General features: G+C 40.3%; 1 protein-coding gene across 3 annotated transcripts in view; it reads right to left on the bottom strand.

Annotated features, from left to right (window-relative positions):
• The window catches only part of CRHR2 (corticotropin releasing hormone receptor 2), a 163070-nt gene that overhangs the window by 50116 nt on the left and 89357 nt on the right, over positions 1 to 23597 (bottom strand). For all 3 annotated transcript variants that reach the window (XM_061996499.1, XM_061996501.1, XM_061996500.1), the window contains 2 exons: positions 17584 to 17669; positions 11595 to 11701 (listed from right to left, as the gene is read on the bottom strand). In XM_061996499.1, the coding sequence (XP_061852483.1) occupies positions 11595 to 11701; positions 17584 to 17669 (193 nt within the window). The remainder of the gene's footprint in view (positions 1 to 11594; positions 11702 to 17583; positions 17670 to 23597) is intronic.

The following is a 23597-nucleotide window of genomic DNA, read 5'->3' as shown; positions in this document are numbered from 1 at the left end:
CCAGTTGGAGACTCAAAGTTTGTTTTTGTTTGCAGAGAGCCCAGAGATCATGGTGTCTGTTTGTTTCTGTCTACTAACTACTACTAGCAGGGAAATCACAGTGGCAGTAATGCAATTCATAGCCAAGGGCAGTAAAAGCTTGAGAAATAACTGTCAGGTTCATACTGGGGAGGGAGAAACTGTTAATATAGTGTGTGGAGGCTGCAGGGCACGATATTAGAGGACTGCAACTAAGTCAATTGATATCACAAGGGAAAGATCTCTTCCCAGCCACCTGAGAAAGCTGCTTTCATTTACAGGCACTGCTGGTGAATATTGTTATCATAATTTAGCATGGGTAAAGCATCTGGAGGGATACTGACTGAGATAAGGATCCCTTCACTTCAGGCACTACTCACATGAGACTGTTCTGCTGGGATCAGGGGCTTACCTTGTGCATAAAGTTTATCTGTGTAGCCAGACTGGAGTCTGAGGTGGACAGAAACTGAAGGACATGTCCCAAACAGGGCAACAAATCTAGTGAGTAATAGGAAACCTGCAGAGCAGCCAATGCTCGGTGAAAGGACAAAGCTGACCTTGTCATACTCATCTTCAAGCCTGAGGAAGAAACTCATAATATTCATAAGGGTAATTTGTCCTCCACAGGGCTTTTCCTGGTTCCTGGTAGATGGAAGGGAGCTTAAGTTTATGAGCCTTAATTTAAATTTAAATGCTCCTGTTAGTCATGAAAGTGACCTCTCCCTTTTTGAAAATTTCTTAAACAATCATAACAATCTTCTGTAACAATGAGCTGCACAGTTCCTTACTCCTTGATTAATTATTGCCTTCACTCTGTGGAGTGAAAACATAAGCAAGTCTGTGCTCCAGAAACAGCAATAACTACCCTCACATGCAGCACTGGAAAGGAACTCAAATCACATTTTAAATGGCAGGAGGTGGAATTTGAAGCAAATTTGAGCTGTATTATAAGCTAGTAAATTGAGTTTTCCTGGAGTCACAGTGATTGGCATGAATGCATTCCTTCGTAACTCAGAAGGTAAGAAATTTGGGATTATTCTCACTTTTGTGGGGAGATATCACAATCTGGAGAGTGTGGCAGTGACAAAATCAGGTAAATGAGAGAACAGACAGTAGAGAGCTACCTTCTCAAGCAGGCACAGAGTCCAAGAGAGGGGAGAGGTGGGTTATGAGGGGATTGGTGCTGAACTGGTGCTTCAGATACAATTACAGCATCTCTGATGAGTTACAGAGCCATTTAAAGTCCCCTAGCCTAAAAGATCTAATGACAGAAGCTTTCATATTCATCTTTATGTCAGGGAACATTGTTTACACCATTTCCACCTGGTTTACAAGCTTTGATATGTATTGAATGGTGCAAGTGTAGCCCAACTTCTAAGAACAGCAGCACAAATCACCATGTCAGAGACCTGAAAGCTGGCACATCACAGAACCCCACAGACTGAGGTTGGGGGCTTCCATTAAAGAGCCTTTTCCTATATTTGCTTCCTGCCCTGATCCTTTTCGACAAAAAGTGTTGGTCTAGGCTTTGGCTGGCCTCTTCTACTAACTCTTCCCTGGAGCATGGGCCCAAGGATGGATGGAATAAGGAAAAATGTTGAGCAATACAGTGAGAAGAGATACAAAAACTGAGGCCACAACATAAAGGCATAAGAACTGCCATCTTCAGTCAGACCAATGAGCCACGTAGGCCATGACTCAGGCCCCAGAGGTGATAAATTTGGGAAATAGTACGGGAAAGAGGAGAGGTAGACAGCTAGTTTTTCCTTGCTTTTACCTCCTTGCTTCTGGCAATCAGAAGTTTTAAGATATTTCTGATTCAGAGACCACATTTAATCACATTAAATCATCTCATTGGTGACCTCAACTCCTCACAGCAGTCACTGAACTCCTTTCATGGTTTATGTCCACTGGGGTCAGGCCATGGCCTGTTCTACTAACACAATGGAATGAAGAGCTCATAAGGTATTATTCAGGGTAAAACACGTTTGTCTATGTTGGTTCCTTTTCTCTGCTTGCCTATTTCTTCTCAAGGGCTGGATAGCATTTCCTCACAACTGCATTCTCTCCTGTCCTTTGGGAGTTGCTGGGAGAACAGTTTGAAAGAGCCTGGTACTAGACAGCAGGAAACTGCTAGTCCTGTGGGTTATGAGAGCAAGCAATTTCACTTCCATCTGTGCCTAACATATTTTGAGCCAGAAAATTCCTCCTGAAATACACCAAGTAGTGTCAGAAAAGCACATGCAAGAGCTTTATGTTACACTGAGTGAAGAAGCAGACAGAAGGGAAAGGATTTCCTTGAAAAGGAGAAAAAAGGAAGACTTAACAGTTTCTGACTTGGAGGGAGAAAAGATACTGATACTGGAGGCATCTTGGTTCTTTATGTTAAAGTGTTTATCATCACCTCACGATTTCTGAAGAACCAGCGTTTTGCCTGTTATTGAGTGATCTCCAGATGACCGTGTCTGAGAAGGCTGGAGTTTCCACTGAGACCCTGTGCACGAGACTCTTGGTTCTGTGCCACTCTGCCAGGGGTGTCTCATGGCAGGCAGGCAGGCCTCTGCCTCAAAGCTAATTGGTGTGAGGCTTTGGGTAGAAGAGTATAGCAAGCGATACTACCTTTTTCACAGGAGATTGAGTTAAGAAGTACCTTGTTTTATTTCTGCAGGATTTTGAGGACAGTAGTAGAGGAAAATGTGTGTGTTCCAGTGAGTTGTGAGTCCTAGAGTATGCCTCTGTACTGGCCAGAACCAAATAAGATGATCTGGGAGCATATACTTCCTACTCACTGCACACATACAGAGAGCCCCATAAAAGCATTAGCTTCAGCTCTGTAGCAGGTTAGAGACAGAGAAGCAATTAAGGTGAAAGCAAACATACTTCTCTTTGGCCTTCCTAATTAATGAATCAAAAGTCAGGTGTATGGTGGGAAATTGGTCATAATGACATCTTTATCTGATTTGAGAATAGGCCATGTTTTAAGCCCAAACGACAAAATGTCATTCCCTCACTCGTTATCGTATGGCTGGCATTCTGAATTGCTTGGTCTGCCCGGTGTCATAGTGTGGCTTCCACAGTATGAACAATAACAGCAAATGAAAAACAAAAAAAAAAGCAAAATTCTCCATCAGTTTGACTGCAACCTGTGCCAGAGGTGGGCAGAAAGTTTCTGATTGTTTGTAGAGAAAGCACCTTCTGCTCATAATTTCCATCAAATCACCATAATCGTATGGTTGGATACAGAAAGCAGAGAATTAGAAAATTCATTCTTTTGACTTAGGAAATGCTGAAATCTCAAAATGCCAAAAATCTGATAAACTCTTTCTGTACAGGTGGCCTTACTGAATGGTCTCCACAGAAATAGAGTTCTATAAAAGTTTTTCTAAAATAACACTGGTAAAACTCAAAGTGGCCCTTCTATTGATTCATGGCCTTTTCCCTCAGTTTATTCATACAGTGGTATTTTTCCTCTGGGATGTTCAGAGCTACTGTTTTCTGATTCAAAGCATGACACAAACAATTAACATTAGCAATCATAACAATGTGCCAGCATGGTTGAAAGCTAGCTGAATTAGCTGAATCATCTGCATGGAAGTAATTGCAAATGATAACTTTATTAAAGAAGCTTGGAAACCTATTAATTCATGTAGTATTTCATTAATAATGATGTTCAATTAAGACAGCTGTCCCACAGTCTGTCTGAAAACAGCTGGCAGGAGAAATGTGGCAGCACTTTGCTGGAGTCCCTCCCTTCCATGACTGTTACACAAGCAGGAAGAAAAACCTGTGGTCAATACTTAAAAAAATACCTTTTCCCTTTAGTCTTTTCCAAGGCAGGCAAAGCTCATGGACAATCTATAAGTGACAAGGAGTGGGAAAAATACCTAATAGCAAGTTATTTCTCAGGCTACGTGCCTGTCATGGCCTATTAGTTTTCATCCACATGGAGTCCTCACAGTTTCCCTTGCTCAATCACTGCATATATTCTGGTACTAATACTTACAGATGGGAAAAGCAGCAGGAGAGGTTAGCAAGGAAAATGAGTTTCTTGGTGGCAGCTGCCTGGGGAAATAGAAATATTCCCACTGGAAATGCAAGGGGCAGTTGCAAGGGAAGAACAAAACCCTGGAAGAGAATAATGGCTTTCTAACAAGGACATGGTGAAATACTCAGGTGAAGAAGCAGATGTCATTCATGTGTAGGCTGTGCATGATGCCCTAAAATCAAACCCACTGTGGAATCATCTATGCTCCACTGAGCCTTTTTCAGAGCTTCTGTCTCCTGCCTTTGGGGCATTCTGCCTGTTTTAAACAAAGTCCTGGCATTGTAAGGATACAGCAAATAACACAGAACAGGATCACAGGACACAACCAGAATGACTGTGTTCACTGGAAGTGTTTGTGCCCAGCATTAACTATGCAGTATGTTGAACAAGGGTCAAAAATGGTCCCCTGCAAACTATGTGGGAGCATGCCTACAATGAACAGTATGGATAATTATAGGACACTACAGCAGCCTGTGCTTTGTCCCTACTCAGTGTGCCCCTGAGAACTATGTGGTTACATATGGGCTAATTGGAACCCACTCCCTGGATACTCCCATCTACGATGGCTCCAGTCTTGATTGTGCAATCAGCTCTTCCACTGGAGGAAATTCCCGTTATTTTCACAGGGATAACAAAGTCAGATACAGATGATTTCACTTAGTGCAACATGTGCTTGCAATTTAGCTGGTGAAAAAAGATTCAGGAATCTGTTCTAATTTGCTTTGCTAAATGGAGGTCAGATGTCAGTCATTTTTGAACAAAACAGGAAATGAGGCTGTAATGTATCTTTTTAGAGGTATCTTGCAGCTCAAGTTTTAGTCCCTCTTAACAAACTAGCTTTAGAATAGCAGGGGCACAATCTGTATCTACAACCCTCTGGGATTTATCTAAGACATTGCCCTGTTGAAACAGGTTGTAGTTATCAGTCCAGACTGTGGAAGGGTGAATGGTTTGTTTTTTTTTTTTTTAAGATTGACTACTGCAGCTGGATTGCATAAATTAGAATAATAGAATCATACAATCATTTCAGCTGGAAAAGACCTTTAAGATCACTGAGTTCAGCCTTTGTCCCAGTCCTATCACCCCTTGACCATTTCCCTAAGTGCAACATCCAACTGTCTCTTAAACACCACTTCCCTTGGCAGCAGTTCCAATGCCTGACAACCCTTTCAGTAAAGAAATTCCTCCTCATATCCAGCCTGAACCCCCCCTCGCACAACATGGCACCATTTCCTCTTGTTCTATTGCTTATTATTAAGTAGAACAGACCAACTCTCACCTCCTTACAACTTCCTTTCATGTCTCCTTGAGCCTTCTTTTCTCTAGGCTAAACAGCCTCAGATCCCTCAGCTGTTCCTCATGAGATGTGCTCCAAATCCTTTACTAGCTTGGTAACCCACCTCTGGATCCTCTCCAGCACCTTCTTGTAGAGAGAAGCCCAAAACTGGACACAGGTTTCGAGGTGTGGCGTCACCAAAGTTAAGTACAGGGGAATGATCACTTCCCTCCTCCTACTGAAAACACTGTTTCTGATACAGGCCAGGATGCCCTTGGCCTTCTTGGTCACCTGGGCACACTGCTGGCTCAAATTATAGAATTAGACTTAGGACTTCATAAGCTGGGTACTGAGAGCTGATAGTGGTTTACCTGACTTACAGCTGCTGCTTGAGAAATATAAGAGCACAGCATGTCCTTATTCATAATCCCCTTGTGGGATTATAAAAAAAATCTAGAAGAAAATTAATTTCAATTACCAGCTAGGAAATTCAGATGGGGTTTTTTTCCTTTAATACAATTATACAATTAGCAATGCTTATTAAATTATCTGCCTTTGCAGATACTGTGTGGATAAACCAAGGATGAAAGCCTGAGGCATTGAATGCTGCTGTTTATGCTCTCGGCCTCATTTCCACCAAAACATATTTTTTATATATATATATATATATATATATTAGTATTTGGGCTGGAACTCAGGAAAGATCATATAGGATTTTCCACCTCTCTCGTGTTTTACTTGTCAGAGTAATGTGAAGCAGAAGTATTCACCTCGTAGCTTAAACAGAAGAGAGAGTGGTTAGATGCTGAACGGGTAGCTACAATGAGGGATCTAGATGAAAAAGGAAATCAAAGCATTTAACAGTTGAACACCTGCAGGTGCATTTCAAGTGGGTAACATCTAGTCTTGAAAATGTCTCTGATTCTCCTTCCCAGAGGTGACTCAGGACAAGTTCTTTTTTGAAGCAAATTGCACTCCTGAACATGATTCATATATAAACAGTAAAGTCTAAACTTTGTTTTCTTGGTTCCTCTGAAACCTTGGAAAATTTTCAAGGCTTGCTCCACTCTTCTCAAACCATTCCATCATCATCCAAAGGAGAAGTGAGCACTGACAAGTTTTAGCTAATCAGTGAACATGGATTTAAACTTGCACAGAGCAGTTCTACTACTAGATTTTCAGCAAGGTAGCATCCATCTACAAGAAAACCTGCCTCATGGCTAAATTCTTGGCAGTGACAGAAATAAACCACTAGGAACATATTTCAAGCACAGGATAGGAAATGGCCTCCTAATCCTACAAACCTCAGGCCCAGAAAGTAACTGAGTAAAAGGCTTTTATAAATTCCTGAAACTGTGATTTAACTCCAAGTTAAACTTTTCCTCTGTTACATTGCTCCTGGACCTCTCTCCTCTGCAGGTTGGAAATTGTCCTCTAATATCCACTTATAAGTCTATCTGGAGAGCACCTACACCCATTGCTTCTTGCATTGACATTGTCCTTGATCGTAAGTAGCTCTTCAGTTTCTAATGTTTATCTGACAGTGATGTATTTTTAGGCAACAATAATACTCCTAGCCAGCCTTCATATTGCTAGGCTACAATGCCACTATTTCAGATGCAGCTTATGAAACCTTTCATATTTTAAGAATATAGCTCTTTGAGCACACTTTTACTTACTGGTACTCCAGGACTTCCTGAAGGTTCTGCTGTACTCTGTTTTTTGCACTAGGCAGGCTCTATACAAGGAGTCTAAAGAACATGGGGTAAATAAAGGTGGTGGGAAGCAAAGACATTGGCCTAATGTTAATCAATAGCAAAAGTGCTTCTCATCTCATGAACTCAGACTAAATACAGATACTTCACATGTTTTCAGGCAGTACAGGGACTTCAGATGTTTTGTTTTCAAAGACCATCTCATTGCATATGTGCTTATGTACAGAGCTCCATAGTTTTCATTCCTCACTTACCCTGAGAACTTTGCTATAGACTATTACAGGGTGGGACAAAGTGCTGTCTCCAAACCTACAGCCATGGCCTCCACTGAACACGTACTCTGCAATTATTGGTATATATGCTGAAGTTTTAAAAATGTCATGTGCCTGAATTATCATCACTTCAGGCACTGCTATTCTAAGTGGCAGATGAAACAGTTTTTTAGGGGGAAAAAAACCCAACGAAAAAGAAAACCCAAACCAAAAAACCTCAAATAGTGACCACGTTGTTTAAAGAAAAAAATGTTTCATCTTTTTGGAGAAAAAAAAGATGAGAAATTAGGAATTTTGGCTGTAATAAAGAGACAAAAAGGGAACATGCTTCAGGCCTAAGAAAAAAAGAGGGGAATCAGAAAGATGTAAATTTACGGGCAATAGAAAAGCAACGTTTCCCTCAAAACCTTAATTTCCTTTCATTAGCACTGTTCTCATGACAAAAGATGTTATATCAATGTTTCTGGGTTTGTTGTTTTTGAGAGCTGCCTTTATCCAGCAACCTGTGCAGAAGGACAGGTCATTTTTAATCTTCAATCTATCTTCCTTTCACTGCCATCATCCTTTATTAGATTCTAAACTCAGCGGGGACTTAGATGCTTCCTAGAACAAATACCTGTCTGCCGATACTTCTTCTTCAGTTACTACTGCACAAATAAAAATTCTTCTGATTGAATCTATTCAGGTCACTGCTGGCCACTGCCAACACATTGTTTAATAACAAGTCAGTTTTACAATGCACTCTTATTGCCCCTCAGAGGCTGGTACAACAGCACACTACTAACAAGGAAAAAGCCAGGACAAAGTACTTTGGATTTCAAGATTATCAGCAACAGTAAAGAACAAAATAAGTGTTTTAAACCTTTTGCACCTCTTTTTTGCCTCTCTCTCCTCCTTTGGTTTGATTAGTATTACTAATAGCAGGATTCCTCTTATGGAAAATTTCTGCATTTCTACTGTGAGAATGTGATTAAATGGTATGATGAGAGCTGTATCAGCAGAAACTGCTTGTGTGCACCTGAGGGATGGATCAAACTCTTACTGTTAATGAGAACACACAGACTGTGAGATTCACAGTACTGCAGATATATTTAACAATGCTCTGTGAAGTGCCCTGAGCAAATCTCTCCAGATCCTGCACTGGAGATTAGTGCAGCTCTACAGAGCATTTGGTTTATGCACAAATTCCTATTTTTTCCTTCTTAGAATATTTCTTTTTGTTCATGTGTTTTTTTTGTTTTGCACTGTCAAGACAGCATGGTTTGCACACCTTCAAGACCTCCTACATTTAGACCTTGAGGAACTATCCTTGACTCATGTCTTTAGGAGCTATCTCAATGACTTGTTGCCATTCAATGTGCCAACAAACTCAAACTCTCTCCTGTAACTTGGGCTTCACTTTTTACTATTTAGGTGCTAAATTAAATGTTTACTGGATTATTTTTCATTGCACAACCAAGAAAGAAGAATTTGTTCTCCAAAACTGGAGCAATACTCTTTGCCATGACAGACAGATATTTAGCCTGCTCTTAAAATCTCCAGTATGAGAGATCCCACAGCCTTCCTAGCAGTGATGTTCCAATACAGCATGTATGCTCCAGTCTCTTCCTTCAGATAGGACTGACTTTGGGATTCCATCTGCACTGATGAACAAAGGAAAATCAAGCAGGTGATGGATGGGCGAGAAGCACAAAAATATGGAGCAGCTGTAGAACTTGAGTCTGCCTGGAGGTCTCTCCTGTCTTCACCCTCAGCAGGCACTCAGGGAGTGAAGTAGGTGGGTAGAGTGGAGCAGGAATAAGGAACCGATAGATTTCTACTTTGGGCCAAGATGTAGGTTTATCAGATCTAGCCTCCAGGGTCTTCTGTTGGTTTTTTTTTTCAGCCAGGAATTATCTACATTTTTTCATTTTACTCAGTAGACGCCTTCTTCCATCCAAACCAAAACAATGAAAAAGAGCTCAAAAAAACCCAGAACAAAACTATCAAAACTGTTTTTTCTGGGACTTTTTGAAGAGATGTGACGAAGATTTGTATAACTTAGAATTTGCGTAGGGAAAATGTAATGCAACACGACAGCTCCTGCTGTTTAATGATGGCTGGACACTAGATATTTTTTGCATGATGGAAATTTGAAAAGATGGAGTATTTTAATACACAGCATATACAGGGAAGCACTTAATTGTTTCAGTCATTTTTTTTTAATGCTGAAGCTGACTGCAAAACCTAAATCTCAAAAGTCAAAGTTTAAACATCAGAAAATCAATAAAGTAATCAGCTAGGCCACTTCTGTGTTAGAAGCTGGATACATTTATACCACATTATCTGTTTTTGTGTTATTTACTCGAGCATCTATAAAAAACTCAGAACTGAAGCAATGTGCCCTCATGGCCAAGAAGGCCAATGGCATCCTGGGACACATCAAGAAAGGTGAGGGCAGCAGGTTGAGGGAAGTTCTGCTCCCCCTCTACTCTGCCCTGCTGAGGCCTCATCTGGAGTCCTGTGTCCAGTTCTGGGCTCCCCAGCTCAAGAGGGACAAAGAACTTCTGGAGAGAGTCCAACACAGGGACACCAAGATGATCAGGGGAACTGGAACATCTTTGTTACGAGGAAAGGCTGCGGGAACTGGGGCTGTTTACTCTGGGGAAGAGGAGACTGAGGGGGGATCTTATTAATATTTACAAATATCTAAATGGTGGATATCAGGAGGTTGGGGCATCACTTTTTTCTGCTGTATCCAGTGAAAGGACAAGGGGTAATGGAAAGAGGCTGGAACATAAAAAGCTCCATTTGTACACAAGGAAAAACTATTTTACTGTTGAGGTGAGGGAGCCCTGGCACAGGCTGCCCAGGGAGGGTGTGGAGTCTCCTTCTTTGGAGGTTTTCAAAACCCACCTGGACATGTTCCTGTGTGACTTGATCTAGCTGGACCTGCTTTGGCAGTCCCTTCCAACCCCTACCATTCTGTGAAGCAGGGAATATAGTTACAAAGAATAATCAGCATTCTTTATTCTGCATAAATTCATTCAGTCACTATGGGATTTAGCATTATATGCACAGTAGAAAGGTTTTTAACCTGGAAGTTTAAACTGATACACTATAAATATTCTCACTGAATGTTTTAAGCTTTTTTTTCCCCCTTTCTATTAGCATAGATTGTTCTGTTTATAGACACTGGGGTGAAGATGATTCTTGTTATTAATAAGAGTGACCCTGTTGTAAGGAATGCTGAAGAGGAAGACTTAGCATAAGACTTTGTAGGGATGCTTCACTCTAAGAAAGCAGCAAATCTTTCACTTGGGACACTGTCTATCATCATGTTGTAATCCTGTGGGGACTTTCTCCACCTTTTTGTCCTCTGCTACTAGTATAAGAATTTTTTAAGGATTCTCATTGCATAGCACTTAGCACAGTTGGTTCAGGCTGAATGCTCCTAGGCAACAGAAATACCAGTCAGGTAATCCAACAACTCATACAGAAACATTCAACCATGCTACTCCTACTGAAATACACTGCTGTGACTCGGGCTGTATATATACAATTCATGTGAAGACTGATGTACATCCTTCCTTTTACTTTCCACTGAATTTCCTTACCTCCTGTCCTTTCTCTTCTGTCTGAAGCCCTAACTCTTCTTCACAAACTTTCACTGACGTATCCATTTGACTAATCTCCCTTACGTACCACTGAGCAAGTGTTTCTATGTAGTTTCATTAATTTGCAATCATTTCACAAGTACTGATGGAGACAAAGCTCCTCTAAACACATTTATCTTGATATTTAAAAAACCTTCTAGGTCCATTAATGGAAGAAAAATTGAAATTAACCCAAAGCAAAATGGAAAGATTGTATTCAGTCTCCTTTGGCCTGGATCTAGGTGTTATCTGTCAGGGAATGCAAAATGCCTTATGTTACCATGTATTGCCTTATAAAAAAAGAAAACTTGTCCCCAAAACTTGCAACTTGACACTCTCAAACTCCCAGTTTCCTTTAATGAAGCACTCTCTGCTTGCTGAATTTTTCTGCTGCATCAATAAATCATGTACAGTTTTCTTCTTGAGTAGTAATATGCTTTAGGTCCTGCACACAGAGGCCATCATAACAGCTCATCCAAAGCATTAGTCAACAAAACCATATACATGCCTGGTCGTAAAAAAGCCATGACGATTTCTCAAGACTATACGCTACCTGGACAGTGGTATTGAGGCCTTGAGTAACCCAACGTCACACACCCAACCAAGTTAGAAGCATGCAAACAGATTACTCACCTCAAACACAGGAAAAGCAAAAAGGCAACTATAAGGGCCCCAACTGAAATACAGTGCCCCAGGTAGTTTATGATGAGAGCAATCTTGTAGTGGAGCGCATACTTCCTCTGGAGGTAAAGAGATAACATGATTAAATCAGCATGGATCTCTAAGCACTGACATTAAGGAACAGTTAATCAATTTAGGAAACAGTAATTACTTTTCTTGATTTTAAAATGATATAATAGCCCCAGGGTTGATGCCTATGCATAAGCCAAACATGCTGCCCAGGCACAGAAGTATAGGCTTGATTTAATTTCAGTTTGGATTTGTCCACAGTTTCTTACATATCTCAGCCAGAAAAGATTTCCCTCACCACCTTTTTTTCCCTGGAATTTTTTCAGGATTTCTAATTTTCATTCTTACACTATTTAAGGACTTTGTCAAATCATGGTGACAAAGCTACCAAACACACACCTTCTCACAGTTTCAAAAGTTAAAAAACAGCACATTGTTAGTAATCTGCATGGCCTTACTGAGCCAGGCTATGCTACTTCCCTACTAAAATGGTTTGGTTTCATAAAAAAATGAACCAGTTGTCAGTAAGGATAAATAATAAGCCCTTTCTATATAGGCAGATTTTTCTCCAAGACATATTCCTTGCAAGTTACGATCATTATCTTTCAAATTGAAGGCAGAACCAATGCAGACTGAAAGAGTTGGAATCCCTTCAGTTTTGAGACCGCCTGACAAACCAGAGATCCTGTTGTTTTTAGCGACTCAATAATGTGGTGAATCTTAATGTATTAATGTCTATTTAGAAGGATGCTGGGGAGATTACTGGCAGGTTTGTGACTCTGTAATCGAAAAATTAAGTACAAAAATGTTCCTACCCAAATCAGTGAATTTAGTGATGTGACCAAAATTTGACCTTGAAATAAATGGAACATTCTTTATTGGTGGGGTGCTGCTGGCATCAGAGAAAAGAGAAGCATTTCCTTTCTTTGCTTGATGGATAGGAAGAACTAGAAAAATACTATCCAGATAAATATTGAATCCGGTTAAAATAATGACAGAGGTTTGCTACTTAAAAGAATAAATCCCTCTGGGGGAAAAAACAAAAGTTACTTATTTATCTGCCAGGTGTGGCATTAAGCAGATCTTTCCCCACTTTGGGATGTTGCCCTACTTTAGAAGAATGAAACCTTTAAAAACAAACCACCTAAATGTCCTCCCTTGTGATAAAAATATAAAAGTAAAATCCTACAAATGGCATCAATGTTCTCATTTTGATTGAACTTTCTTTGTTTCCTTTTTCCTAACAATTTCCCTTAACATTCTATTCCAGTCAAAGGAATTTGTCAGTGAATAAATGTTTGGATGAGACTACAAGCAGCAGCTGTAGTTAATCTGTTTTATTGTTCTGTGAAGATAACATCATCCAGTATTTGCCAGAAGTCAAGCAAGTACTCTTCAAATCATTTTCATGATGAAACCTGCATATATCTTCAACACATGGAGTAATGTGCTATTTCTGGACAGAACTCAACCATGTAAGTATTTTTAAGTCTATCATAAAATCCCCTAAAATAAACTTCCCCATGCAAGGCCCATTTTCTGAATAGACTGCAGGAGAGAAAAAAGAACCTCACAAACATACAAGTTCTGAATTCCACACTAAATTTTATTTATCCCAAGTCATAGAAACACCTAATGAGGAAGAAAACACATGTGATCTGATGAGCCTATCAGAAATGCAAATGCTGTACTGTTCAGCTACAGCACTGGCAAATTGCTTTCATTATTTACTTTCACACTTAATTCACAGGATCAAGAATATTTCAAGTTGGAAAGGAGCCTTAAAGATTATTGAATCAACTCTGCTTCTTGCAGGACTATGTTAAACTAAACAATATGACTTACAGCATCATCCACTCCAAAACTGCTCATGCAGTGATGGAAATCTTCTGCAAGACAACGTTTCTCCCAAGCCAAGTATGTTGCTCTTATCTGACCCCTCAGCTCCCTCCTTTGGCTCCTAAACGCTGTTTCATCTTCAGTCTTAAGAAGGTATAGTTCAAAACACGAGAAAAACTAATTGTAAAAATCCATAATGAAACTCTTGGATGCACTGATGCTGAAGGAAAAACAGGCGCGACACTTTTTCTGTTGCTGACACTAGCATGGCTTCCTAAAGGCAAATTCAAATACCATAGAAACAAGAACTGCCTTGATGCCTACGAGAAACTAAGCTGACAGGGTGGCAAGATTACTCTCTGCCAGCCTACACACGCAATCTGCATTTCTGATAGAATTGGAGGCAACACTCTCAGGGCTGAAAAACATGCCCAGAATCAGTCATGTGTTGGCCAAAGCTCATCTCATGTAAAATGGTTTCATAACTCTTCTGTCTGACCCTCTTCCTGCTTCAAGGAAGATGTTTCACTTCACTAAACTGCAGATTTAAATCTTACACAGGCTTTGGAAGAGGGGTGTTCTGTTAGAAAGAAGATGGTCTGGACACTCTGTTAGCCTTGCTCTCCAGACCACAGCAGGTCACATCATTGGAGTCTTCGTCCTTGCCATACCTTATATGTGACAATCATGTTGCATCAGATGGTGCAGAGTTATCCTCCAGACAGCATCTACCAGGTAAACTGGGGAAGCACAGCTTTATGTCTTTATCTACACCAGCTTTGCAAATCTATGGCACGCTGGGCTCCCTGCAGCCAGGTTTCAGCCTAATGACTGGATGATTTCGTCACCAATATAATTTAAAGACACCGTATCTTCTGTCCAAAGACTTTCAGGCACAACTAGGAAGTATCTTTGTCATCCAAGATGCCTCTGAGTTCATTACTTTCCTGTTCTGAGCCAGCTGGAAGATGGGTAGCTGTGGCTCCTAACCATGATACATCAACTTAAGCCCAGCATGATGCTGGCTCAGTTACACAGCTTGAAGCCACCTCAAAACATTAGCAGAACCAAATTCATATCCAGCTGCCATAGGCCACATAGGTAAGATCAAAGTTCCTAATTTATAGCTCTTTTGGGAGGCTAAGATGTATTTTTTTTGCTGTCTCAGTTGTTTTCTAACAAGAACACAGATTTGTGTTCCACTGACACAGGAGCTCACAGACTGAGTAGAAGCTTTCCATTTGACACTCATTATGCCATTGAACAGCCAGCTGGATCAAAATGACTTCTGTACCTGACTCCTGTGCCTGGGGAAAACGGTAACTAATTGCTCAGAGGATGGGATTGAGTCTGATGTTAGGACACCTACATTTGAGTATCTACCCAACATCTGAAGCAATACCTGAAGCAAGGGCTGGAAACAGGCATCTAGTGCCCCTTGAGTTGCACTCAGCACTCTGGGCTTCCTAGTTAGTCTTGGTGACTGACTTCTGATTGTTGAAGAAAACAAGTATTCTAGAGGCCTGTGTCACACCTAGCAGGTGCACGGAGATGCACTGGGGCATTCTAAGCTGCACTACATAGCTACACGCAGGCAATTAGATCTCAGCAAAAGGCAGGAATCTAGGAGCATTGCAGCCCCAGAGCACAGTTTTCTCAGCTACTGACATAGTTCTTGACCATAAATAAAGCAATGGTGTACTAATGTGAGTGGGCGTCATAGGAGTTTATGTCTCCTAAAACTGACCTGCAGCTGAAAAACCCTAAATTTCCCTTGCTATGTTACCAACACAAACATATAATAAAGCATGTAGCACTGGACATGAAGTTTATCTCAAAGAATTTTGTTCCTGTCTCATGTATCAACCACTGCACTTGAAGTCAAACCATGTAATTCTTTAGCGTTCTCTCTGTTAGTGCCCAAGATTGAAAGCAGAGTTGTTTTCTGTATTCAAAATAAACACAAAATGTAGATTGTATCTCCTGGCTGATGCTTAACACCAGTCCATAAATAACAATAGACCCATATGTGTGCTTGCATCTCACCTTTAATTAAAATGGGGGATTAGGGAAATCTGTTAGGATTTTTCTTTCCTTTTTTTTTTCTAGATGGCAGCGCACCACAAGTATTCATCTCTAACACAGAGCATTAATGTTGAGATTTCAGAAATTTTCACAAATATTAATATTTGCAAAGCTTGCAGCAAATCTTTAAATATCTAATAAATGAGTTTTTAAGCTTTGCAAACAAGGATGGGAACATCTGCACGTTCATCTATTTAAGGAATATGCTATTTAAGAAGTTTTAAGCTGTCACCATAGCTGCAAAGTTTTTAAAAGTAAAAACAGTATAGAGGAGGTAATCTTGTCCTCTAGTCACAACATTTCTCCATCCTCTACAAATAAAACTATTCTGCCTATGCAGAGATAACATCTGTTCCAGTTATGCAAACGCATAAAAGAATGTCTTTAAAATGCAGCAGCATTCTCCTGAGCTGGTACAGCAGGTTGCTACTATCAGCTCAGTTTTCCCATACCAGCTAAACCACTTCAAAGATTTTGAGTCTTTACTCAGTTTTGTTCCTATTCTCTAAATCAGCACTGGCTGCTACAAATTCCCCCTCGTACCCATTTTTAAGAGGGTGGTTTCACAGAAATGCAAATCCATTTCAGTCAGAGATGGTCTGCTGTCCCACTCAACTCCAGTCACATTTTCACTAACATTCCTTGTGCTGACCCCAGCACTCCTGCAATAATGCAGTAAGATGGTTCAGGGAACTGGTTCATTCAAAAGATTACACAGCAAAAACTTAGTTTTTCATTTCAAGCAGGAAAGAAATGTAAGGAGTGGCTGCACTGGGCTGGTCCCAACTTAGATCAGCTTAAATTTGCATGGGAGCCTCTGGACGGTAGTCATATACTGGTACATTTTTTTCTTACTTTCTAGAAGCCTCTAGCAAATGGAGGTGTGTGAGAGAGTGGGCTACCACCAAATTACCTAGCCAGTAGGTAAGAGTAGGCACTTCTCAGCAGCTGGTGTGTAGTTATCTGTTTTCTGTCACTTGTCAAAGCCCACGTTCAGCAGTAACATAGATCTTACAGGACGGATGCTGGGCCACAGCCAAAAGCACATCATGACTATTTTGAGTACAGCACTAGTCCAGATAGCTCCCAAGTACTAAATCCAGATTAGCTCTGCAAGCAGCCCTCAGCAGGTGAGATCTTGCCTTCCTCTTCAATGTTTGCAACTAGCATGGCACAGCTCCAATGACAGAATGAGTGGAATGAACTTCAAAACACAAATAGGCATGAGATACTGGGATCTATTCTGGGGAAAGTCATCCCTGGCAGAGAGTCAGCATAAAGCTTACATGTGCTTGTGTCCTACCATAGCATTCAATGCAGGAGGAAGAGAAGCAGAACATGGCACAAAAGGCTTGAAGGTTTAAACTGTGTGAGGATGAATGTCTATGATGATTCCAAGGAAAGCTGGGACATTTGACAAGAAAAAGACTTGCATAGTTGCTTGCAGCCTTTCTGAAGCTTAACCCTATATGCTAATTTCATTCTGTAAACTCCTGTATCATGCAAGACTGGCTTAATCTTTCAAAGATAGCTGGGACTGAAGTCTGCTTTTTATGTATTTTTCCGTTGTGGCCCCTTTACATATTTGCTGAAGGAAAAATGACATTGAGATCTGCAAAGGCCATTTGCTGACTAGGCCTCAGAACTGATAGGTACAGGGCGGAATCAACAGGTGAAAGCTTACTTTTCAGTGCCAAAGAAGCTTTTGGTCTTATTGTTATTATTACTAACATTTAGTGTAGCAGCTATAGGCTCTGAACAAAGCTAGGAAGGATCTGCATAAACATACATCATCAGGGATAGAGTGTAATAAAGCATCCTTTTTTTAAAGTAGAGGATATGAAGAGAGGATAAGTGATTTGCCCGAATTCACAGACAGTATTTGTTGAAGAGATAGAAATGGAATCTGTCTCAGAAGTTCCAAATTAGTATGTCAACCTTAAGCTTAGCTTTGCATTCATGTATGCTGAGAAATGTCATTGAGAAGAATGAAGGGAAAAATACAGACCTTGTCATCCAGAATAGGCTCGCACTGAGAGTAGTTTATCTTGGAAGCCCATGTCCCATTGCCCAGGCATTCTCTGTAGGCATTTCCTGGTACAGACCGAAATAAAAGAGAGATGAACACTTTGTGCTGGACTTCAAACAGCCTAGCAATTTCACAGATTTAAGAAAAGGTTAACAGAACAGATAATTCACAAGGCAAATCAACTTATCCCACCTCTTCGAGGACTAGAACAGCCTGCTAAGGAGAGAGGAGGAGAAATAAAGATTAACACATCTAGAGATAACAAGTACGTAAAGTTACTTATTGCTGATGTTTGCTTATAACAAACATATGGGTTTAGAAGATAGCAAAGGGTGAGAAGAATGTTGCAAGAGACAGCTTAATGTTAGTGTAGTGTTTGAAAAGCAGTTACATGATGCATTCAAAAATGGGCAGATAGGTTCATGTCTTCAATGCTCCATCTAGAAGAATGGAATGTGTGGTAAACCTTTAGCTCTACTCCCATTTATTCCACTGTAAAGTAGAAGAAACATTCCTGGACATACTGATTTTCTAGTCTTCCTATGTAAAAACATTATTGGTAAAACATCTGCAAAGGAGCAAGATAACCACATCTCTCAACCCTGGGGCAGGCAGGCAGGGGATACCACACCAAAATGTGTTCGAACAGATTTCAGAAATGCATACACCCAGGTCAGGACCTGCTCACCCATCTGTGAAAAAGAAACCACTTCTGATCTTTTCCCAAGGTGCCAGTTCTCCTAGAATGTAAGTGAAAAGCACAAATTACTTTACTGGAACAGAGGGGTTTCATGTCCAATTGCAGTGTCAGCCTGAGGAGCTCTGGTAACTGCATGTAGCAATATTGGGGGTGAGGAGGGGAGTATAATTTCTGGCAAGCATTCTTCGTTATCCCAAGGAACTTGAGAGAAAACTATGCAGTACAAACTATCTTCTTGCATCCATCAGAAGCACATTCAATCCTAAGCAATAGGGTTTTTTTCCATGCTTATTTTGAGCTCTTAGGAACAAGAGAATTAAAATAACACAGGAAATTCTGAAAGATCCCCAAAGGACACACAGAGGTAACTTCCTAATGAGCTCTTCATGATGTTTTTGCTGCCCTTTACCCAATTTCTTCTTGGGTCTTTGCCATGGTCATTCAGTGCTAATTCAGCACCCAGCCATGAAGAAAATAAGATGTCAAATAAAAGCCTCAGATTGAATGCTTCTAAAAGTGCTGTTGACAACAGACATTGAAAAAGGTAAAGATACTTTTGAAAGGTGCTTGTTTTTTCTTACAGAGAGGGAAAGTCCACATGGAAAACAACAAGGAACACCTAGATGCTCCAGATTATACCATATCCATAAAGACCACAGAACTTCATATTACTATTGTCTATCTTCAATTTTTCACTGTGCCAAAATAAAATAGTAACATTTGGGTCAACTACAGAAACTTGTGCTCCAGGTTAAGGACTTCTGTTTCCATTTCTGTCACTAATTTACAGACTAATACACACACTTCCTTCTCACTAGAGAATTAGGTGTATATTGCTGTTTTCTGTGCAATTTTTTGGTGCAATTTCCCCCTGAAGGCTAAAAAGGTCTTTAGACTTATTTCCTCACTGCTTTATTATTATTCAGCATCCCAAGCTAAATATGTCTTGGCGCACGTTTACTCCCTTCCCCTGAGACCAGGTCTGGATGGGATTCAGGTGGTTGGATCTGAGTTATACCCCTGAGAGCCCTTATATTTGGCTTTTCCTTTTGGCCAGTGCTGAAGTTCTCTGTGTAGAATAGTTGATGATTTTGAGTCTCTACAGAAAATGTCTGACTCTCCAGACACTTAGTAGGATGTTTGGCAGAGGTTTAATCCCAATTCCAAGACAGTGCTTCTATGAAAACCTGGTTTTATTCATACTTTCTCTTCCTTTCCCTTGCTGCATCTTTCCAGATCAGGTGTGGAGATTACATTCAACTCAGTCTACATAAGTACCTGAGAGTGAAAGGTGCATTTGAATCAAGAAGTTATCTATCCGTGAAAAAGGAAAACCACTCTTCTTTTTCTGACTTCTCCCTAGATGAGAAATTGACTGAAAACAAAGAGCGTGAAGTTGCATGAGAGTGTTAAAACTGCGGAAAGAAGACCCCTTTGACCCCAAGGTTCCCTTCAAAGATTTCTCTTCACTGAAAATGAAAGCAAATATTGGGACTGCTCCCCTCATCCACACTGATTTTTTTCTTTGCTCTTCTCATTGTTATTTCTGCTTTACAAGTACAGAAACAGAAGCAAAGCATGTGTACATGAATCTTTCAAGTTGACCTGGCAGGACCATGGCACAGCTGTGAGTCATCACATACCATGTATGAGGTTTGTCAGATCATACTGGGCCACAATGTCTCTGTCATTACATCTTCCCTGCTTGTTAAAACCTTCTTTTCAAAAGGAAAGTGTGTGTAATGTTTCTTGTCAAAAGAATTACTAGAGAATAAAGTTGGATCAGCAAAGCAAGACTGCGTGTAAAAAATGCCATCCATTTCCACCTCCATTTTGATGTGTAACTCCTCCACTTATTAGGAGCCATAAAATGTGCCTCTGAGCTCTCTTTCAGGTCAACTGCATGAATTCTATATATAATAGCCACATCAAAGCAATTTTTAAAGAAACATTGATCTGGGTTTATGAGCTGTCACACCAGACTTCTACATAGTGGGTATCTGAACAAGAGGAGGATAAAATCAGACTGAATTTCTCAAGTCCAGAATCTTCTCCAGTATCAGCCACTTCTTGGAAAAAAAAACAGCAAGTAGATCTGATTTCTGGGAATGTCTCACACTAAATTCTAGTAGTCATAAGTAATTTATACTCCAAAGCAAAGGTCTTTCTTCCAAGTGCTTTATAGCATTAGTTCTAATAGGCACATGGAAACTAAGTTCCAAATCATACTGAATGTATTTTTATATATCTATTTTAGAAACATAATACAGTTTTTAAAGGAGAAATATCTGATTTAGAGAGTGATGTAATATTAGAGAGCAAGAGCCTCACTGCAGGTCTCTAGAAGAAGCAACTCTTATTCATGTACAACTGAATCCCATGCATATGCACTGTATAGAGGCTCAGTGCATTCATAGTCACTTCTGGTGTGAATTTCCTATGTGTGCCTTGTATATCTCTGCACAGAAGATCCTGGATAAAATAAAACTGTTTTTCCACAGCAGCACATAACTACTTCATAGCATACCTATTTATTGTCCAAAACAGCATAGAGAGATGAAGAAGTAATTTGGGTGAAGGAGCACTGGAACGGGCCGCCTAGGTGGGTTGTTGAGTCTCCTTTTCTGGAGACATTCAAAACACACCTGGATGAGTTCCTGTGTGACCCACTCTAGGTGGTCCTGCTCTGGCAGGGGCATTGGACTAGATGATCTTTTGAGGTCCCTTCCAACCCTTAAGATTCTGTGATTCTGTGAAATAAGAGACACTGGATTGGGTGACAGGCTGAGTTACCGGGACATGCAAAGTTGTGGCTGTGATCAAAGCACCACTGAGATGCCAAAAAGATGACAGACACATTGGTTCTGTAAAAGACAGCAATGGAAGACGTGTCTTTCTCACTTTCAGAGTATGTAAAGGAAGAGGAAAACCAACAGTCAGTGATCTTACCAAGAGACTTCTATTATCTCTTTTGTAATTGAAGATGTTGAAGAATATCCCTTCTCACCTCATTTTCCAGTGAGAACTGGGATTAACATGCTTTGTGAAAGAAGCATTCTTTCCCTTTGCTTTAAAGCACTGCGCATAGAAAGAAACTGGATGAAGTTCAGTTATACACACCAATTGTCATGAAAAATTAGGAAAAAATTGAAGAGTTATGATTGAGAACTCCATTATAGAAACAAACAATGAATATACAGGAAGAAAGGAACAATTACATGAACTTTCTAGGGAGACAATAGCTAGTGAGAGCTCTTAGCATTCTTTATTAATTGCCTAGTTCAAAATGTTTCACCTTCTTAGACAAATGGAATACTGAAGAAGTCAATATACTTTCTCTGCTTATACTTTCTCCTTCCTTGCTGTCTTTGTTCTAACGATCAGATACACAAAATAAAGATATTTTTTGTGGTTATAACTAATGGTTATTTGTGCTCTGTGTGCATTTGCACTCACATAATACAACTGGACAAGCAGATTTAATCTTCATGCAAACAAACAATAAGCTGCAGATGACTCATGATAACATAGGCACAACACAGACACTACACATTTAGCTTTTTACACATCATCCAATACCCATTTCTATGCTTTAGTCTAAGGCCTCTTTGAGTTTGAAAATGTTCATTTTCTTTTGTTGTAGATTATTAGCAATATTTGTGACACTTGACTACTTCTGCTAAACCATCAGTCCAGGGGATGGGCAAGGAGGTAAAATAGAATAGGAAGGAATTTCCAGCAGGATTCTGACTGTCAATCATGTGCTAGCTTCCAGCAAATGTATTTCATCCCTTCCAGGCCTGCCAATGTAACATATGCATTTTCATATTTCCTCTAAGGGCTGATTCAGTTATGCTGATTATAATCATATTCCATCAATAAAGCAGATGACAGCAATGGCAGCCTTCCTATAGTCAAATGCAGAAATGAGAGCCCCTCGGACAGTGTACTGCAATACCTTCTACTGCTGCTGTTCCTGCTCTGTAGTGGGGGCTGCTGTTTTGACAGCCCATTGCCAGACCTTGATGCTACATACCAGCTAACACTTTAGCTCCAAACACAGTACAGATACACATACACAAAGACAGCAGAAGTACCATTGCTTGCAGCTCTCATGGGCTCTGAGGTGATGTAGAAAGGATCCCTGTTTCTGAAAAACTTTGTGCAACACCATAACAAGTAGGTAAAAGATCTGAGGACAGCTATATCAAAGCATTGGCAGGGCTGGGAAACCCTTTTCCTTACCACCAGCCACCCATAGCAGGGACTTTTTGATGGACAAAGCTATTGTAAAAGCACTGCTTGCTGAAAAGTCCTGGTGAACAAAATTGTTCCAACTCCTTTCATTCAGTTTTGTTAGCAAAGTGTGACTGTTCACTCTTAGCTTAAGAGTCCTTAAGAGCAGTCCTCTATCACTGCAGATTTCACAGGATCTTCAGAAATGACCTCTTAGAATCATAGAATCATAAAAAGGTAGGGGTTGGAAGGGACCTTTAGAGATCATCTAGTCCAACCCCCCTGCAGAAGTAGCTTCACCTAGATCAGGTCACATAGAAACATGTCCAGGCAGGTCTTGAAGACTTCCAAGGAAGGAGACTCCACAATCTCTCTGGGCACTTGTTGGTAAGTGTTCAGGAATGAGCAGTGTGGTGAGGATGCTGTAGGTAACAGTATAGTGCCAAATCTCCCTGACTCCAGCTTTTGGGAAAGGTGTGCCCAGCTCAGTCTATTTTTTTTTTTTTTCTTCTCTGACTAAAGTCAAAGAAACAATCAAATAACTACAGGAATGTCTCACTCATATATGTTTGGATATATATACCCACATACACACACATACTACTCCTGGTGGAGTATACCCATTTAAATACAATGAGTAATTCCAAGGTGGAAATCAGAAGCTTGTTGAATAGAGAAGAAAAATACAGTCTTTCATTTATCCAAAAACTGAGCATGATAATTACAAGTCTGCATTTTTGGGGCAAGCAAGATTTTAAAGAAACCCTGGCATATCTGTTTAAAAAAAGTGAAGCTGATCAACCAAGATTCAGATATTGTATTCTTTAACAGCCCATACATCAATAATAATGAATAATGACTTTGATGTGAGAGAAGTTTGCAGACTTTATTTGTTCAGTTTGAAGGACTCCTCACAAGGAATTTGATAAGGGGTGGTGCAGGGGAGGTGTGGGGGAGGTGGTGACATTCAAACTCTGTTTACAACTTTGCCCATAACCTTCTTCAGCATCCTTAGCAGTCACTATCAGTACCACAAGACTAGTTCTGTAAAACTTAT

This window comes from Colius striatus, chromosome 5 (genome assembly GCF_028858725.1).
Source record: "Colius striatus isolate bColStr4 chromosome 5, bColStr4.1.hap1, whole genome shotgun sequence".
Lineage (NCBI taxonomy): Eukaryota > Metazoa > Chordata > Aves > Coliiformes > Coliidae > Colius > Colius striatus.
The sequence above is the reverse complement of the archived record's forward strand: the minus strand, read 5'-3'. Positions and strand labels throughout refer to the sequence as shown.